At 39.3% G+C, this 20873-nt stretch overlaps 1 protein-coding gene across 14 annotated transcripts in view; it reads right to left on the bottom strand.

Moving 5' to 3' along the window:
* The window catches only part of TCF4 (transcription factor 4), a 315105-nt gene that overhangs the window by 140388 nt on the left and 153844 nt on the right, over positions 1–20873 (bottom strand). For all 14 annotated transcript variants that reach the window (XM_073343585.2, XM_073343588.2, XM_073343590.2 and 11 more), the window contains one exon: positions 11846–11910. In XM_073343585.2, the coding sequence (XP_073199686.1) occupies positions 11846–11910 (65 nt within the window). The remainder of the gene's footprint in view (positions 1–11845; positions 11911–20873) is intronic.

A 20873-nucleotide genomic window follows, 5' to 3' on the forward strand; every position in this document is an offset into this window, starting at 1 on the left:
GAGTAACACTTCTGCCTTCCAAAGTGAGACAATTCAGCAAAAACTGTGACAGGTGGCAATTCTGAGAACATAAGAATGGCCATACTGGGTCAGACCAAAGGTCCATCCAGCCCAGTACACTGTCTACTGACAGCGGCCAGTGCCATGTGTCCCAGAAGGAGTGAACCTAACAGGTAATGATCAAATGATCTCTCTCCTGCCATCCTTCTCCACCCTCTGACAAACAGAGGCTAGGGACACCATTCCTTACCCATCCTGGCTAATAGTCATTAATGGACTTACCCTCCATGAATTTATCCAGTTCTTTTAAACCCTGTTATAGTCCTAGACTTCACAACCTCCTCAGGCAAGGAATTCCACAGGCTGACTGTGCGCTGAGTGAAGAAGAACTCACCTGAACTATAAACTTTTTTGCAAAAGTTACTGGCTGAAATCCTTGCTCCACTCAAGTTAATGAAAGTTTTGCCATTTACATCAATGGGGCAGGGATTTCACCCACTGTATATAAATTTAAAGTCCTTGAGACAGGCACATGTCTTTAGAACAAAAGGCATGGGGTGGGGAGGGGGGTGTCAGACTACTTGACTGAGTTACTCTACATGCGTTTACCACAGAAATTTCCCACAAATATTTCACTTCACTTCCAGAATATATATTTTAGAAAGTTGCTAGCAATATTTTTGCTGTTTCTGTAAGCACATTCCATACACCTACCCAGTTATGCTGAGGGAGTCACGAATGTTTTGTGGTGCTATATGTGTATGTGTAAGTAGTAAGTGAAGTTGTGACAGTTTAGTAGGAACATTGGACACAATGGCAATTACTGGATTCAGTTGTCTCTTTAACAGAATTATGCCTTTAAAATCCAATACAACTTTAGTTTTTATAACTGATTTCATACAGAGTCAGACACTAGTGTATCCTGCATAAACACACTACCTAGTCAACAAACTGGCGTGTTTGTATAGTCACAAAAAAATCCTTCAGTATTCTTTGAGGGAATTTACACTTTTGTTGTCTGGACACAAAAATGTGGGTTAAGAGCAGATATTGTGTAAGCCTTAACCTTGAATTCCTTTGTTTTGTTAGAAATCTTTTCTGTCATCTGAATATAGCAGTTGAATGCTTTTATATGGGAAGAAAACAAAGAAAAAATTATAATAAAATACTCTTGCCATCAAAGTGTAAAGAAATCTAGTTATTTGACCAATCAAAAAAACATACTTAGCGATTTGTAATAGAAGAATGAAATGAACCTCACTATATCTCAAGAGATCTGTAATTTGATCTACACAAAAGGTAGCTTGCCAATTTAATTGAGGTAGGAGTTATTTAATTTTTTATATACAGGTATAGTTTCAATAAAACTACATATGCCTATAATACTGCAATGGCAGATGTGTCTCGATTATTAGAGGTGGGCTCTAGGGAATTTATACAATGGATCTTGAAATCTGTAAGCAGCTGTTTGTAGAGGGGTGGAACATTGTAACACACACACATGTTCCTTAAGTGCAGAAATGTTTTGTTATTTTACTGCAGGTGTATTACAGAGATGAAATTTAATAACTTATTGTATACAATACCAATAAAAGAAAGATTCTGTGCCCTGATGTTCATGAAGAAAATACAAATTAGAAGCAGATAGCTCTGTTCACATATAGACACACACAGTGTTTGTTGCCACATTCACTGATGAAGTGTTGTCATTTCTATTACTTTATTGTTTAATATGAACAGGAGTTCAGTCCATCAAAACCAAACCAAACCAAAACAGAACAAAACAACAGCAACTCACAAGATGCTGAAAACACACTCCTGACCAATTCAGGGGAAAGAAAAGGCATTTGAATGCATGGACAAGATTCAGGCACGCATTTGTGGGGTCTGTTGGATGCATAAAGCCCCTGTGCAATGGTATCAGAGATAACGTTCTAATAACAGACAGAGTAATTCTTTAGTGACTTAAAACAGAAATCTGCTTTTACAATATACATCTGTCTAAATCTCACACTGGAGGGCAGATGAAGAAAACACTCTTAAAAGTAGGCATCACATAAAAAATTCCCCTAAGACCTTCCTCCTCCTATGTTTAATGGGCTCCTTTACAAATTATTAGAAATGTTGAAACAATTAAATAAGTCACAGTGGAAAAGAGAAGTCTCAGTACTTACACTTGAAGAAACTAAGTGAATAGTATTGCTACCCATTTCCTTGTCAGCATGAGAACACTGCTTATTATGCAAGAATTTACACACTTATTGCATACAAAGGCATAGGGGGTCAAACTGCTGGGCTGAGTTACTCTGTATGTGTTTACCATAGAAATTTCCCACAAATATTTCACTTCACTTCTAAAATATTTATTTTAAAGAGGTGCTAGCTATATTTTTGCTACTTTTAAGAGCACATTTCATACATTTGCCCTGTTATGCTGAGGAAGCAACAATTTTTATTTTTTTTTAAAAGGCTGTGTTTGGGTCTATTTGTAAAATACTAGGAGGGATGCAACACACTGTCATAGAACCCTGTTGCACAGGAAATGACCTAAGGGGTAAAAGAGAGCCATAAATGGATGTATTTATGAGGCCATTCTGGAGGAAAAAAAATGTTTTTCCCTTCCCACACACAGTCATCTTCACAAGGGAGGAGAGCAGTTCCTTCATGCGCCTCCACACAAGTCTGCTCCAGTTGCAGAAGCCTTATCAGTGAGGATCAGATCCTCTGTGCAGGTAGCATGAGGAAATTCAAAAGATGCTTCCTGCTGTCCAGCTCCCAGACTATGCAATCAGTAGGGAAATATCATATATGCTAGGTACCCAGCCTCCAAGATGGACTGGGGGGATGAAGATATAGTCTTGTGGTAGCGAGAAAATAAGATCTGGAGAAGTTGGCACAGGACTTTTGGGGTACCGTGTTCATGTAGCAGAGATTCAGGTAGCAGAAGTTTTATGCAGTTCCCAATGTGGTATGTCTCATCAATGTGAGAAGTCACTATTTCCTCTTCTGCATCTGTCCCCTTATCTTTTGCATCCCTCAAAAGCAAAGTGCCGGGAGTGGAGGGAAATGACGAAAGTAGGGCCAGCTGAGGCAACCAGCATGACAGCAGGAGGAGTTGGGAAAGCGAGGCAGACCTGGGACGTTGGAGACAGCCTGAGGGGAAAAATGAACCTGCAAAAGGCTGGGGATGGTGGAAGGTGAGTGAACCTCCTGCACTGCTCCTGCTTCCACATCAGCCTCCCCTCAATCTGTCTGCCTGATTTTAGAGTCCACCTGTTCTGCCCCTTTTCAGTTTCTACTCTCTGTTCTGCTTTGCACAGGGTTCCCTACCCATCATCCATTACCACCCAACCTCTCCCTTCTATCATTGCCTGCACTCACTCTCTGCCCCACCTTCACCTCCTGTCAGTGAGACACAACAGGCAGCAAAAGAGTGGACTTTCAAGCGTACATAGTTTCCTCTCCTTCCTCCTGTCTTGGACTACTTGAAAGTCCACTCTAGCTATTCATTAGCATTTATGAGCTATTCAGTAAAGTGGAGAGCAAGTTCTGACTTGCTGCTTTGGCAGCTGGAAAAAATTGGGGGGCAAGAGGGGAGGGAGGGCACATGCCCATGCAAAGAGCCTCACAGGGAGCATTCCATGGCTTCACGCACAGGAGAATTGCCCCACCAACAGTCAGAGCTTTCTGGAAGGTTCTAGACCTGTGTGGATTGTGCAGGCAAATCCCAAGTGCGGGGATCTGTACTGACAGATGAAAGAAAAATTGTATGTGTGGAGAAAGACAGAGTCTGTGCAGAGGGACAAGGGCCGGGGTGTGGGGGGAGGGCGCTAAAAAAGGCTGCATGCATCTCACTTTTCAGGACTTCTAAGTTTACCGCTTTTTGATCAGTATTCTGGTGCTGATTTCTATTGCTACTAATGTAATCATCTCAGTGAAAGCTGGAATGTGTCAGCAAAGCAGAAAGTTTAGGTGCTGTAGGTCTGTCCTTTGGTACCCACAAAAACAGTAAAAAGGAAGCAGCTGTTTTTATGATGAAACGCTTCTAATAATGTTCATTGTACTGACACTGAAGGAAAGGTCATTTCTGTTCACCTTTCACGCCCTGTCAGACTTACCATTTATAAACCTTTTTCTCTGCCACAAAATCTTGCAACAGGCTGGAGCTTGGTGGGTATGTTCTCATTTTGGATGCAATTTAGTTATAATTAGTTTTGAAACTTTTTAAGTTAGAGGAGAATAAAAAAGTAAAATAGGCTAATTTGGCATTTTACCTTGTATTCGAACTATAAAATCTTTTACCAGAACCAGTTTCAGTCTTCAGAGGTGGGTGAGTCTCCAAATGGCTTCAATGAACATTTTGTAAACATCAAAGGGAGCAGCACATTCAAGGCCAGAATTTAGCCACCTTTTTTCCCCAATGTGCTAGTAATAACTAGTCACCTTTGGATTGTTTTATTTTTAATTAAAAGTGTTAAAAACTGACTATTGGCTACTGTGCATCTGCTAAAAGACAGCCCTAAATTTTCAAAGCACTGTGACTTCCATTAATGCCTGTAGGAGTCATGCTGCTACAATCCATATGCTACTTCAGAAATTTAAGGGGTAATTCTGAAAAAACAGGCTGTTTTTACGTTAGTGCTTTAATGCTCTTTCTTCATTCATGATTTTTTATTAACTTTTGCTTACCACATCTCAGTGGCTCCAGACTATTCACAAATCACCACTGACGTAATGTAATTGTCAGTCACATCAACTATCAGCTGATTAATGGATCCATACTACTGTACACAGCATACAATACTATGACTCTAATGATAATATTTTGCACATCCACAGCACCTTCCATCCAAGGATCTCAGTGTTTTGTAAATATTGTTGAATTAAGAAAACACCCCATCCTCATCTGACAGATGGGAAGCTGAGGCACAAAATGATTAAATGATTCATCTATGGTCACACAGTAAATTAGTGGCAGTTATAAACAGAACCCAGATATCCTGATTCATAGACCCACTAGAAAATGCTTCTGTTTCCTCTGGAGACATTCATCACTGTGAAGGGAAGCCCCCTTATTAGAGCTGTTGATAAAACAAACTATTTTTAAGATTTGATTCTATGTCACAATCATTTCATATAACTCTTTTATACTTGCAGCTGCTTAAACTGAGATTACAACATGCTGATTTGGACTAAACTCTTTGGCTCAGGAACCAGGCGTATTGTTCTATTTTGTGTAAAACATTAGCCATCCAAATAGTAATCAGCATCACTGTTAGACAAATACATTCTATAACCTCTCCATATACCAACACACTAAAAATCCCCATTTGGTGGAAAATGGTAAGCAGGGCAGCATTAAGACAATGGGTGAATTCCTGGTCCCATTGAAGGCAATGGGAGTTTCTGTGGAGCTGGGATTCCACCTAATATGTGAAAAGTGTCTTAGTCGCAATCATGCTTGTTTTGTAGGTTTTTCATCTTTAATGGAATTGAGCGAGTCCCACAAGGGGCCTGCTGTTCCTGTTCCCATGTAGTCAATGGAAGTTTTGCTTTGTCTTCAATGGCAGCAAGAGTCGGTCCCAGTCTTTGAAGTTAAAATCACCTTGAGATAAGTAGGGTACGGTGTGGTAGACTTTACATCTCGCTAATGTCAATTGGGTGAAGGAATGGAGAGTCCAGGCCTTTGCTGCTGCTGTTTAGGTGGAGAAAGTTTTCTTTAAGACAAAATTAATATGATAGCAAGTCCAACGTTGCTATCCTACTTGGTCCAGGAACTCGCCTATACAAAGCACTAGATATGGATCATATCAATAGGCAGCAATTTACCTTTCCGAAGTCAACACAGTTCTGCACATTCCTTTCACCTTTAGCAAGAAGGGGCATGTGACTATACCAGCCACTCAGGATTTGCTGATAAACCCAAGCTTTAACATGTGCTATACTGTCTGTGCTGTTGCTCCCAAACTGTCTCTGGTATTCAGGTTTTACCTTAGATGTGAAGGGACAGTAAGTGACACCTTCCCAATAAGGACAAAAACACATCTACGAAAGCTTCCAGTAGGTTTCTAGATTGCTCCTAGTCCTCAACTATTGATACTTTAGTGGTTCCTGATAGAACTATTATCTGGAAGCCTAAATCTAATGGTCTGTCTCTCTCTCAGCTAAGAGGGAAACTAATAATCAGTGGCAGGTCTATTTTGTCTATGAGTAACAACCTTCCGATGTAACCTTGGACAAACTGCTTAATACCTCTGTGCCTCAACTCCTCATCTATCAAATAGAGCTAATAATACATCCTTTCCCCCACTCTTTGTCTATTTACGTTGTAAACTTTCCAGGGCAGGGACGGGCTCTTACTGTGTGTTTGTACTATATCTGGCACAATGGAGCATCTCAGCTGGGCCCCCTAGGCAGGACATAGTGTAAGTAATAATATATGCACCCGCTTCTGGCAAAGTTTCTGAGGTTGGCCCTCTTGGCTCCAGAATCAAGAATATACAGATCTATGCTCATCGGTCATCCTTAAATCACTCCAGTGAATATAGGGATTGCAGCACAACTCTTCATACAGGGTATCAAGGAAGACTAAGACATAACAAAACTTTTTTTGGTATTGTGTCTTTCAAGATCCCTTAAATATTTCTCACATTACTATAGGTACTGTGAGATAGAGCTCAATAATAACAGAGTGAAAGAGAAATTTAAAAATATAATGAAAGGAAAAAAGGTATGTTTTCAGATGAGAGTAGAAATGATAGACAGAGTTAGTGAGAAGGAAAGAAACAGGAAGGTAATTCTAGGTGGCTAGGGCTGCGAAGAAGAAGACTCTCGCACCAAGAGTAATAAGACAATATGGACAGAGAAAGCATGTGATCAGATCAGTGGTAAATGAGTGCAGGAATGTGGGCTGGTAATAGAAACAGACCAGGTCTAAGCATGAAGTGATTTTAAAAGAAGAAGGACTATACTGACCTGGATCCTAAAACGAATATAGAACTAGTGTAGTTGTTTCAATTGAAATAAGGATGGAATTACAAGTTTTACCCTAAAATTTTCTGCATTTATCTACTTATTGTGATAACTTCAATAATTCTGTAATTTATTTCAAATACATTATGGCTCAGATTTTTAAAGTCTATAGTAGTGTCCATAATCAAATAGGTATTTTCAGATAAGTGTATAAATATGCATATATGTTCATGGCTGGATTGGTAAACACGTACTAGGAGGAATCCCTAGTCTTTCTGTCTGCTCCGTGTAGTATTTAAAATGTGATAGTTTTGCTTTAAACAAGGAAAAAAGTATTCCCCAATTATCCCTTTCCAATTAAGCCCAGTATATACTATTTTGTACATAAAGCATCGAAAAACTCAACCAATACGAATGATGATTTCACAGCTGAAGAGGTGTCTTACTCAGCAGAGGAAATCTTGATAGCTGTAAGGAATCATGCCAATTCCTATCAGTCAGAAAAGAAGCAGGGACAAGCAAGACTATTGTCTCATTGGCCAACAAAGGGGGCCCCCCACTGAAAATAGCCTGTTCAATCACCATCTACAAAAGGGAAGCATGTTGTCAGTCTCCTTCTCCCCAAAATTCTAATGACCTCTGCCTTAGCCCTCCGAAACAAGATACCTCGGAACAGACCTTCTACAGGAATTGAAAGCTTTACACTAGACATAGCACTGAGAGGCTCGTTGCCCAAGTTATCTGCACTGAACATTTGCACTCACATTCCAACGATATTTCCGTTGCACTGGAATGGCTGCAAATTTCTTTCCTGTGGAATTCTTTCCAAATAAACTGGGATGAACTGCTCTCTATAACATGTGCAGTACTCAGTCCCTGACCCAACCACAGTTGGTCTCATCTCAACAAATCTTTAGCTGCAGAACTAGATAGAGCTGATGGCATATCTGAGTATGCTGGAGAGTCAAAACTTGAAATTGCTAACAGATGTAGGGAAGGGAGCAGAATGACAGCTTTTCAAGATATAGTAGATACCTGTGTGCACTCTGAAGGTAAAATTCTATTTAATTACTGGGGCTGTTTACCTTTTTCTATGCTAAATTAAACATGTTTTTCTTTAATTTAAAATATATTGTTTCCCTGTATTATTAAAAAGAAAAGGAGTACTTGTGGCACCTTAGAGACTAACAAATTTATTTGAGCATAAGCTTTCATGAGCTACAGCTCACTTCATCAGATGCATGCAGTGGAAAATACAGTGGGGAGATTTTATATACAGAGAACATGAAACAATGGGTGTTACCATACGCACTGTAACGAGAGTGATCAGGTAAGGTGAGCTATTACCAGCAGGAGAGAAGAAGAAGAGGGAAAAAAAAACCAACAAAAACCTTTTGTAGTGATAAACAAGGTGGGCCATTTCCAGCAGTTGACAAGAACGTGTAAGGAACAGTAAGCGGGGGAAAAAAACACACCTCTGAACAGCATACTAATCCACAGAGACCTTCCTACCAACACTACAAAAAGAAGGATTCTAGGTGTACTCCTCCTGAAGGTCGAAACAACTAACTGGACTTCTACATAGAGTGCTTCCGCCAACATGCATGGGCTGAAACTGTGGAAAAGCAGCATCACTTGCCCCACAATTTCAGCCCTTCAGAACACAATGCCATCCACAGCCTCAGAAACAACTCTGACATCATAATCAAAAAGGCTGACAAAGGAGGTGCTGTTGTCATCATGAATAGGTCGGAATATGAACAAGAGGCTGCTAGGCAGCTCTCCAACACCACATTCTACAAGCCATTACCCTTTGATCCCACTGAGGGTTACCAAAAGAAACACCACCATCTGCTCAAGAAACTCCCTGAAAAAGCACAAGAACAAATCCGCACAGACACACCCCTGGAACCCTAACCAGGGGTATTCTATCTGCTACTCAAGATCCATAAACCTGGAAATCCTGGAAGCCCCATCATCTCAAGCATTGGCACCCTGACAGCAGGGTTGTCTGGCTATGTAGACTCCCTCCTCAGGCCCTACACTACCAGCACTCCTAAGTTTCTTCGAGACACCACTGACTTCCTGAGGAAACTACAATCCATTGGTGATCTTCCAGAAAACACCATCCTGGCCACTATGGATGTAGAAGCCCTCTACACCAACACTCCACACAAAGATGGACTACAAGCCGTCAGGAACAGTATCCCAGATAATGTCACAGCAAACTTGGTGGCTGAACTTTGTGACTTTGTCTTCACCCATAACTATTTCACATTTGGGGATAATGTATACCTTCAAATCAGCGGCACTGCTATGGGTACCCACATGCCCCACAGTATGCCAACATTTTTATGGCTGATTTAGAACAACGCTTCCTCAGCTCTCGTCCCCTAGTGTCCTGCTCTATTTGCGCTACATTGATGATATCTTCATTACCTGGGCCCATGGAAAAGAAGCCCTTGAGGAATTCCACCATGACTTCAACAATTTCCATCCCACCATCAACCTCAGCCTGAACCAGTCCGCACAAGAGATCCACTTCCTGGACACTACAGTGCTAATAAGCGATGGTCACATAAACACCACCTTATACCGGAAATCTACTGACCACTATAGTTACCTACATGCCTCCAGCTTTCATCCAGACCACACCACACGATCCATTGTCTACAGCCAAGCTCTACTATACAACCGCATTTGCTCCAACCCCTCAGACAGAGACAAACACCTACAAGATCTCTATCAAGCGTTCTTACAACTACAATACCCACCTGCTGAAGTGAAGAAACAGATTGACAGAGCCAGAAGAGTACCCAGAAGTTACCTACTACAGGACAGGCCCAACAAAGAAAATAACAGAACGCCACTAGCCATCACCTTTAGCCCCCAACTAAAACCTCTCCAGCGCATCATCAAGGATCTACAACCTATCCTGAAGGACGACCCATCACACATCTTGGGAGACAGGCCAGCCCTTGCTTACAGACAGCCCCCCAACCTGAAGCAAATACTCACCAGCAACCACACACCACACAACAAACCTATCCTTGCAACAAAGTCCATTGCCAACTGTGTCCACTATTCAGGGGACACCATCATAGGGCCTAATCACATCAGCCACACTATCAGAGGCTCGTTCACCTGCACATCTACCAATGTGATATATGCCATCATGTGCCAGCAATGCCCCTCTGCCATGTACATTGGTCAAACTGGACAAGAATAAATGGACACAAATCAGACATCAAGAATTATAGCATTCAAAAACCAGTTGGAGAACACTTCAATCTCTCTGGTCACTCGATCACAGACCTAAAAGTCGCAATTCTTCAACAAAAAAATTTCAAAAACAGACTCCAACAAGAGACTGCTGAATTGGAATTAATTTGCAAACTGGACACCATTAAATTAGGCTTGAATAAGGACTGGGAGTGGATGTGTCATTACACAAAGTAAAACTATTTCCCTATGTTTATTTTCCCCACCCCCCACTGTTCCTCAGACGTTCTTGTCAACTGCTGGAAATGGCCCACCTTGATTATCACTACAAAAGGTGTCCCCCTGCCCTTCTTCTCTCCTGCTGGTAATAGCTCACCTTACCTGATCACTCTCCTTACAGTGTGTATGGTAACATCCATTGTTTCATGTTCTCTGTGTATATAAAATCTCCTCACTGTATTTTCCACTGCATGCATCCGATGAAGTGAGCTGTAGCTCACGAAAGCTTATGCTCAAATAAATCTGTTAGTCTCTGAGGTGCCACAAGTACTCCTTTTCTTTTTGCGAATACAGACTAACACGGCTGCTACTCTGAAACCTGTATTATTAAAGAATTATTAAAGAACATGGCCATATGAAGGGAATGAAGGGAGCAAGTACTCCCCTTTCCATTAGGAAAATAATACACTTTGTGTGTGTGTGGCAGAATTAAAAAGTATAAAGCTTTGAATTTTAAAAAGGGTTATTAACTTCTTTCAGTACTTTTCCAAAGTAAGAAACAAGTGCACTTATAAAGGGGAAAGGAAGCTTAGCACTGTTCAGAAAACAAAATGAATTTAAACATGCGATTAATACTGCTACTGAATTTAAAAAGAAAGCATCTTTTTAAAAAATCAATTGTCTTGAAACAAAGCTTAGACTTTTGGCTATTGATAGTATTTTTAGACTCAGACTCTCTCTGGAGAGTTAAAAGTATGCAAATGCAGAGTGCACAGAAGCACAAACACACACATGCTATACCTTTGTATTACACTGGCATTTTATTATTTAATTAAACTACTCTTATTTTTCTAGCTCACGCATGCTTCCCTTGAGACGGCTTTGCTGTTAGCCTGCTGGCCTTGACTTCCAGCCAAAAACAATTCAGAAACAAAAAGGGACAACAAATCATATTTTCACAGACATTTTTATCCCTCAGTACAACCCTGTTTTCACACAACATCATGCAGACTCTGTGAAAACTATAATTTATTGCAATAGCCATCCAAAACCAGGGTTTGACACATGCTCTGCGGTGTGTTTCCACTTTTATAATGTCTTAAATTGTGCCATTAGGAAGGAACTGTTATGCTGAAACCGTACAACATTGTTTCAAAGGACAGTAATCAATAGTTGATAATGGCCTAAGAGATACCAGTAGGCTGACTTAAATACTAGTAGAAACCAGTAACTGTATCTCCACTAAAACAGCTCAGACAGAAGTTGTATTACACACAATTGCAGATAAAGATTAATTTTGAGAAATACCTGTTTTCAAACAGTTTTGTGCATCATGAAGACAAGCTCTAAAACGGATAATCAACCTTACAAAACAAAGCTAATTTATCAGGCTATTTATCACTACCTTTCCACTGCATAGATTATCACTTACCTGGTGGCAACCCTGTAAATTTGAGTCTCTTCCATATGATGAATATGACCCCCTTTCAGTTTTACCTGTCAATAAAAAATGAATAGGTGTGTAAATGTTACAAAATGTATATATCTTCTCTCCATATTTCATATGAAATTAACCTACATATCCATATCGGTGTTTACATAAGTAAAACAGGCACTTCTGACCACATACTGTACGTAGGCAACAGAAAGGGATTAACACTTTATTCTGGGCATGATAACATGGAAATACGCCTCCTATTCTTAGCCATACTGTTCTACACACTTCCTAAAACTGTAACTTAACGGGATTCTACCATTTCTCTATAGAAACAAATAGACTTCTCACCCCCTCATCTATGGTACACCCTTTTTTTGTTCCCCATCTCTCTCTCACAAGCTGAACAATTGTTTTTTTTTTTATTTATTTACACAGCAGGCAGGCTACCTATAGTGTGACCCCTGCATAGTAATTCCCATTGATTAGACTGACACTCACTGGTGAGGGCAGAGCTAATCAATCATAGGCTCTCCAGATGGCGAACTTAACAAAGAAACTGTTCAGGATTCTGCTTTTTTTTTTTTTACTCTCTTTCCCAAGAGTAAATTCCCTCATGATCAACGTGATGATGGAATTTACACCTGGGAAAGAGAAATTTGGTTGGAAATTTGCCATTCTCCACCAAAGTTCCGACTGTACCAGCAGTGCTGGGACTTGAACAGAGGCCCAGTGACTGCCAAGCCTTTATGCCAACCCTAAGTACCTAATTTTTTTTCAGTGGGCCTTTAAAACACAGATCCAATAGCCGAGCTATAGCACTGGCTACAGGTATGCCATATTTAAAAGTAAAATAAAGATCCTTTATAAATTGAAAGAGTGGTCTTGAACAAAATCAGTCAGGAAAGAGACAGTTGCTGCAGAACGCTAAGTCGTAGCTGGATGGCACTAAACCATGTGCAAGGGGAACAAAGAACAATCAGGAAGGTTGGTACAAAACATACTGGCAAAAAGGGCCCGTGAGTTGGTGAGGATAATGACAAGGGGATGGTAGGATGACTGTCAGACAAAACGTACAAGAACAAATCAAATATCACTAAGGGCACTGTTGATAATTCTGAAGCTCTTATTACAGTTAGGAACATATAAAATGCCACATACAATACTTGCTTCTAAGGGCCAGATGTTACACACGCGACTTATCAATGCCAACAACACCTGGGAACACAGATCTAAGGTTCAGATTGTTTCCCAATCAAATCTATAATAAATTGTAATAACTGGCTATACGCACTACATTACCAATTCAAAGTGAATCATTTATTCAACATCACTACCAAGGACACATTCATTACAAAACATTTTCTTGACAAAAATGCTACTTTATTTGGAAACGTCACGCTGTAGTAATAACAAACATATCCATGGACCATGCAAAGCTTGTTGTTTTGTTGGCATTTTGTGTTGGAAAAAAAAGAGCAAGTGGACTAAGAAGACAAAATTGTGTTTCTTGAAGACAAGTGTTGAATGGCAGTCTAAAATATGACTAAATCTAATTTTCAGTCAATTGAACAAGACATAATATAGCAGTTTTTCAAGTATGGTCTGATTTTTATAGAGATAATACCTTTGTTGTGTCAGATTATTACACAAGAAGTACGCAGTAAGTTTTAATGGTTCTTAAAATTATCCTAAACATACTTTATCCCATTTTGTCAGCTGTTTTTATTTTAATATATAAAGCTACTATATCTCTTGATCTCCTTTGAGAAATATTATTAATGAGGTCTGGCCTGTAAGAGAGGTTTGGGATAAAGTAATCACACCATATTCTTTCTTAGTCCCTGGAGTGAAAAACAAAAGCATAAAAACTTTGTATAACAATTTAAGAATTTTTGTGGGTTGTTTTTTAAATAAACTCATACTTCACAAAAATTAACCAACAATCTGCAGAACTTGTTTGTATATATTTAGTAACTTCCAACAGGACTTCTGTGTGGTAATAAAAAAGGGATGAAACATCTATTTTGTTATCCCCACAGATTCAGCGCGGAGGAAGCCTCAACAGAAAAAAAAAAAAAAACCCCACAATATTGAAATGACAATCAAATTCTAATTTTGAATCCTGGGGCTAGTGTCGAGATCTAAAAACAAAACATCTTGCTGGTATGTGTTTGGAGTTATGTATGTTACTTCACATCACCCCAATAAGGCTACTTGTTTTAAAGTCAGAAAGTCAGTACAAACAAAAAATGCTAAGGATTGAAAAGGGATGGTGGTGGTGGTATGTCTCTGTGTGTAAGCTAAGTATAAGCCACAACACAAGAAACTCTGAAAGCAATTCTCATTTGTTGCATGGGTATCAGTCGTCTTCTTTACTATCATATCAGATACAAGCTGCCTCATCTTAATTTCAGTTGTTAAAAAATATTTATCCAGATATAAAAATAAACCCACTGCAAATTACAAGTTGTCAGGGTTAAAAATCTACTTCTATTTGTGTGGGGGAGGATAAGAGAACAGCATAGACATGAATCATTCTCAGTAATTTGAGTGTTTCCATGACATCAATGGGCACTCGTCCAGGACTCTGTCGAAGTCTGTGAGGTACCAAAGCAGCACAGCAGCCAGCAGGAGATTGAATTTTTTTTTTTAAAGGATTATGCTCCTTGTAAAGATTTCATCTGTATCATCCACTTTTACCACCAAAAAGATAGCTTTGGAGATCATGAGTGAAAACATTTCATTCTGACAGTGTAAGCCCTTAACTTTATTACATCTTTTTTTTGTTTGTTCCAAAATACAGCTAGAAATCTGCTTCTCTATTAAGAACAAAACCACAATTTTTGAGAATATCAAGAAACCATTTAAAAAAAATTTATATATATATATATATATATACACACACACACATACACACACACTTTCACAATCAATTGTAATTATGAAATTAACATTTTTTTGTAATGACACTTCATTTTATAGGCAAAATTTCTTTTGTATAAATTGTCCATTTAAAATTAGCTACAGTCTTGATGTTGATTTTCTGCTTAAAATTCACTGGCACATTTGCTTCCGATAATAAAATTTGCAAGAGTGCTGATAATATGCTAGAGGAGGCTCTTAAAGTAACTATTTGTGCTCACAAATACAAAAGCTTCTCCTGAATTTCTCCATTTACTGTACGCTGCGTCTCATTTTTCGTCACCCTAACACAACAGTATGTGTTTTTTAACTAAGGTTTGTCAAAGCTAAAGATTATTTACAAAAAAAAAAAAAAAAAAAAAAAGAAAGAAAGAAAGGTTTAAGAGAGAGTCTACAGTGATGTCGAAACCCGACGCGTTCACTGCGGAATTTTCGAGACAACCCTCTAGTACTAGAATGCGGCAGCCGCTGCGGATACTTTTTGGCACAAAGACAATGGTGGCAGTGCCAAGCCCCATGGCTAAAACTACTCAAAAGAGGCATAAGGGTAGCATTAATCGCTCAAGTCTTTTACTGCATGGAGTACTGATGTCCATAATTTAAAAACTAAAAGTACCCGTTAGTAATATGTGCTGTAAAAAACGGGGAGGGGTGGGGGGCGCTTGAAATACAGACCAAGAAAATATCTTGTCAGACATTTGATTAATTTTTCTACCTAGAGGACCAAATGTTAAAATGTGCCAACTGTTTCTAGCACTGAGCACATGTAACAAAAGATATATCCTTATGTGGCTTTATGTTCTGACAATTGAATCAAAGCTTCATAAATACAGTTGACCTTCAGTAGAGTGTTAAATAACTTTGATGCATGCCGTGTCCTTAAAATAATGTATAGAAAGCATCTTTATTATTAATAGAAGTAATTGTAAAAAAACTCTTTTCAATTAATTGACACAATGTATGCCAATCAAACTAACTATTAACAAAGAACGGACAACATGCAGCTCCTCTTTTCTGACAAACACATTGATTCTGCAGTTTTATACTCTATAAACACTCACAAGAAACAAAAATATTGCTTATCTAAACAGAACTAAATGATTGCTTAAGCTACATTTGCTAGCATTTTAGTTTTACTGTAAGAAAGAGAGCAGCGTAGGACTGACAATCAATCAATAAAGAAGCCACTTGCCTCTCCATGGTGCACTTTGAAAAATTAATCAAATTAAGTAGAAAATTTAAGCAACTTCCAAAGCATAAATGCAAGTCATCTAATTCTCCACTATATTTTCCTTTGCCCTGAGAGATAGGGCACCTTGTCTTTAGTATGCAGAATAAGGAGACAGGAGGCAACTCTTTCCATCTGCTAAGGAAAAAAGAAGTGCAGCTATTGTTATAGATGATTTGAGTTCAATGTTTATGTTGATTTCATGTCTGACAGATTTTTCTAGAGATCAGCTCAAGCCGTAAAATTGAGACCCAGATTTCCAACACTCTGAGATTTCATGTTTAAATTTTGGTTTTGCTTAAGTCCATGACAAAGAGAAGGCCAGTTAAAAAAATATTATTTGAGTTCAGTTGGAATTTGAACAGCTCAGAATTTGGGGTTATTCAGGTCTGGGGTTTTGGTTCAGACCTACTTCTTATTTCATCATCATGTATTTTCTCACATTTTTTGGAATCTTATTTTTGTCTCCTCTTCCTCTGTTCTGCATTCACCAGCCATGGAAGAAAGGATGTCTCAAGAACATCTCAAGGATGGGCTGATTGGTCCACCCAAGGAGAATGACAAATTAAGGAGAGGGAAAAATCACCAAGCATCATAAATGTCAAATCTAAAGTATATTTTGGAGGAAGTTATCAGCAACTCAAGAGGGGTTTGTAATGGAAAACTTCTTTTCTCAACTTCACATATAGTTTCATATTTGGTCAATATACAATGAACAATGTGCAATGTTATTAATATACAAATAATAAGGTTTAATTTACATCATCATTAGGATCATGCGACTTTTCGCCTGAGCCTAGATTCCCCACATACTTCTACACTTCCCTGATGTCTGTTGGAGTTTTGGTGCACAGCAAATTCAGGATTGACCCTTTTATATTGATAGGCATCAAGAATCATTTAACTCACCACTGATGTGTAGCCACCCCACTGAGCTGGAATGCAGCGCCTATTGGACAGCACAAGCAACACTGCACAATAGTTTACAAGAGCAGTGTTTCGGTCTGTCAGGATTTTCATTTTGATTTTGTTTATTAGAGTTTGAAAATTTGAGTAATTTTAATTTATAATTAGACTCAATTTAAAATGCAAGTTCTTGGCCTTGACATCTTTTCCCGCTAAGAAAGCAAGAACAGAACCCCACCCCTCATTATATGCCAGGGGGTGGGGGAGGGAATTGAACCAACCCCTTTCACGTTTGAACAGTTGCTATTCCTTTTGTGCAACAGCTACTTTTCATACTGTTTTGGCTTTCTTATCCTGCTGCTCATTATATTTTGGAATGGTGGAGAGGGTGCAGTGCATTGCAGGAGTCCAGGAGCCAGAACAGGTGTGCACATCCGTTGTGAATACTGGAGAGTAGTCCTGTGGAGGGACAGAGGGCAGAGTAGGTGGATTTGCTGCCAAACAGATTCAATAGCTATTCTCCACCATGGATCAAGTGCAAAATGATCCAAGAGGCTACTGCGCTTTAGCAACATCTGTAGATCAGCTCTAGTAGGGTACATCTAAACTACAGCTGTGAGTGAGCCTCCAAGCCTGGATAGACAGACTAGTGCTAGCTCAGCTCAAGCTTGTGGGCTAAAAATATCCGTACAGATGCTGCAGCTTGAGCCATAGTTTGGGCCACCCACCCAAGCTCAGACCCCAGTAACTGGGTGGTCTTGAGAGCCCAAGCCACCACCTCAAATCTACACAGCTATTTTTAGCATGTTCACCTGAGCCTAGCTAGCCAAGTATATCTACCCAGACAGGGAGGCTTGCTCCCTGCTCCAGCATAGATATACCATAGTGTTCTGAAGCCTGGACAGAGGTATAATTCTTCTTCCTTCTGCCTGCACACAGATATCCAACACAGTTAGTCTGGCTGGGCACAGGATTTGGGGCTATCTATGTTTCTCTCATACTTTTATGTCTAGAATGCATAATGCACAATATCCAATTTATTTCAATAGGGTTTTGCATAGTATAATTTATACTACAATCATATCCAATGGTAATGGAAGTATCATGTCAATGAGCTGTTTCATTCTTTGTATTACACGTGAAGTACTGACAATAAGAAAAATCCTGCAAATTTTAAGCTAAATTTGTGCAATACAAAACGATACACAACACTGAATCAGATCTAAAGAAGGGCCCACGAACTAGATATAAAATCAAGGGAAGTAGTAATCCCAATAATTTTAATGGCATCAAACCCAGTTAAAATGTGCCAGAGATCTGGCACAATATTAGCAGAAGCACACTTTGTTTTCTTTTGTTTTAAATGAAAAGGGCTTTCTGCACTTACATTGACATGCAGTAAACAGTAATGATTCCTAGAGACTTTACGATGCCAATGCAAGGGGAGATTATATTTTTTTTTAAACAGTACCATCAAAATATAAAGGAAATTAAATCCTAAAAACCTACACTAAAATAACATTAAGGAACTGACAAACAACCTAAAGCAAGGAAATTCATAGTTAAAGTGACATTTCATCACTAATTCAACTCATTGATCTTGATTTTATTCTTAAATAGGCAAGTCTATTTCTTGCATATCCCAAGAACCAGGCTAAAAGTAGCCAAGGGCTACTCCACATGAATTACTAGGTTACACATGTTCAGTCCTAATGCACCCCCTATTGCCTACTGCTTACATTGCAGGAATAGAGCTGCAAGTTGTGGGATAGAGAGGTGGTGTGCAAAGGCTTGAGCTCTTTATGCTGTCAAGCCAAATGGCAATATAGCAAGAATGTGGGCCCTGCAAATGCCTGCTGCTCCAAATTGCATACCTAAGCATGTTTCACTAAAGTCTAATATTTGTTCTGTGTTTATGCAGTGTGTAGCACAATGGGGCCCTGGTTAAGGCTGTGAGTTTGTCACGGAGGTTGGAAGTCACGGATTCTGTGACCTCTGTGACTTCTGTAGCGGCCAGTGCACCTGGCTCGGGGCATCTCAGGTAGCCCCTGCACCAGTTGCTGCTGGGGCAGTCTTGGGCCACCACGCCCCCGCCCCCTTCCCTGAAGTAGCAGAGTTTGGGTGTGGGAGGGGGCAGGGCGTTGGGGCATGGGACAGGGTGAGCAGGCTCTGGGCAGCGCTTTCCTGGGGGGCTCCCTAGAAGAGGCAACATCCCCCTCACTCAACTGCTAGGCTGAGGTGTGGCCAGGCAGCTCTGTGGACTGCCTCCGCCCAGATCGCTGGTTTCGCAGCTCCCATTGGCCAGGAACCGCAGCCAATGGGAGCTGTGGGGCTGAGGCCTGCAGGTTCATAAAATATTGATCCCAAGTCAAAAGACTGAGGCAAGCTGCTTACACATCCCATCTCCGTAATCTACCCATCTACTACCGTATATAACAGTGATGCATGGCTTTTTGTTGTCTGCTTTTTAAATGAAAAACCCTTGAAAAATTGGCACTTAAAATGGTAACAGTAAGAAACTGCTGACAATGTACTAGTTTGTGCTACTTTTATATAAAACAGTACCTTATTCCTTGAGTAGTCCCACTGACATCAATGGGACTATTTGAGAATTAAGGAACTATTCAATGTAATGGTGGTACAATCTTCTTTTGAGTTTGTAAGAATAAAACCATTTACTTGTGCCATTGAGAGTTACTACTTGTCTTGATAATATATTGCTATATAATCACTGTAAGTTAAGGGTTGATCTTTTGAGAGGTGAGTACCCTCTGGCTCCCACTGACTTTTTGCTCAGCACTTTGCAACAGGTGTTCAACACCTTGCAGGATAAGGCCCTTAACCAGTGCACAGGACAGTATTATCATTTCTTAACAGTAATAGAAACCATGCAAATAATGTGCTTTGTATCCAGTACATTCACTGACTGGGAGCAGAATACAAATGTAACAAACTCACAGAATTTTCATGAAGAAAGTGGTTAAACAAAAACAGTTAGTGATATCCAATGGGCTTTGAAGAAATTACATTTCCTGGGTTAAAGAAATCTTATTACCTCAGTGTGATGGACCTCTAAATTTGTTTATCTCATAAAACTGTTTATTCTACAGAAACTAATCTCAGGTTACCAAATATGTTTCACTAATGAACAACTATTCAACTAAACTCAATGTATAGAGGTGAAAGACTATTTTTCTTTTAAATAATGATCTTTTCTAAATTTAAAATGCCTCTGAACTTAGGCATTCCTTTTTTCATAGATTCACAGATTTTAAGGCTGAGAGGGATGACCATCTAGTCTGAAAACCTCCATAACACAGGCCACAGAATTTCACTCAATTTTATTTTGGAGGGAGGCAGGCAACATTAGTAAATGCATGCACCATATCCTACCAGCACCCAGCTCTGGCACTTGCAAATATCATAAGATAAGTCCTAGAATAAATAATCATTACAAAATATGAAATATCATAGAATCCTATTGGAGTGAGTATCAAGGTAACAAAAAGGGTCAAAGTTTATACGAGTATGCAATAAAAAAGAAAAATATCTGTGATAATGCCTGAATTTTTAAGCAAAACGTAAGAGTAGAATGTAAATGTTGCTTATTTTGTTATCCTAAACAAACCTCATAGTTTTTTAATTGCAGTATATTCCAGAGTAATTCCTTATCATTTGACTATGGCTCAGGAGATTTTTATCATGTATCTGGAAACCTGGGTTTTCACTCAAGCATGAAAACAGAATCACTTTAAAACAAGCCAGATACATATCTAAGGCTATGAAAGAAGCAGAACTGAAAGAAGACAATAAACTTTGATACAGCCTATGTGTACAGGCTTTAAATCTTTAGACTGTAAACCCACCCCTATCTAAACCTTTATTAAAAGGTTACTAAAACAAACCATGTTGGACATGGTTTGAGATCAAGAGATCAATTAGAAGTCTTATCTTTAGGATGATGGG

This window comes from Lepidochelys kempii, chromosome 5 (assembly GCF_965140285.1).
Source record: "Lepidochelys kempii isolate rLepKem1 chromosome 5, rLepKem1.hap1, whole genome shotgun sequence".
Lineage (NCBI taxonomy): Eukaryota > Metazoa > Chordata > Testudines > Cheloniidae > Lepidochelys > Lepidochelys kempii.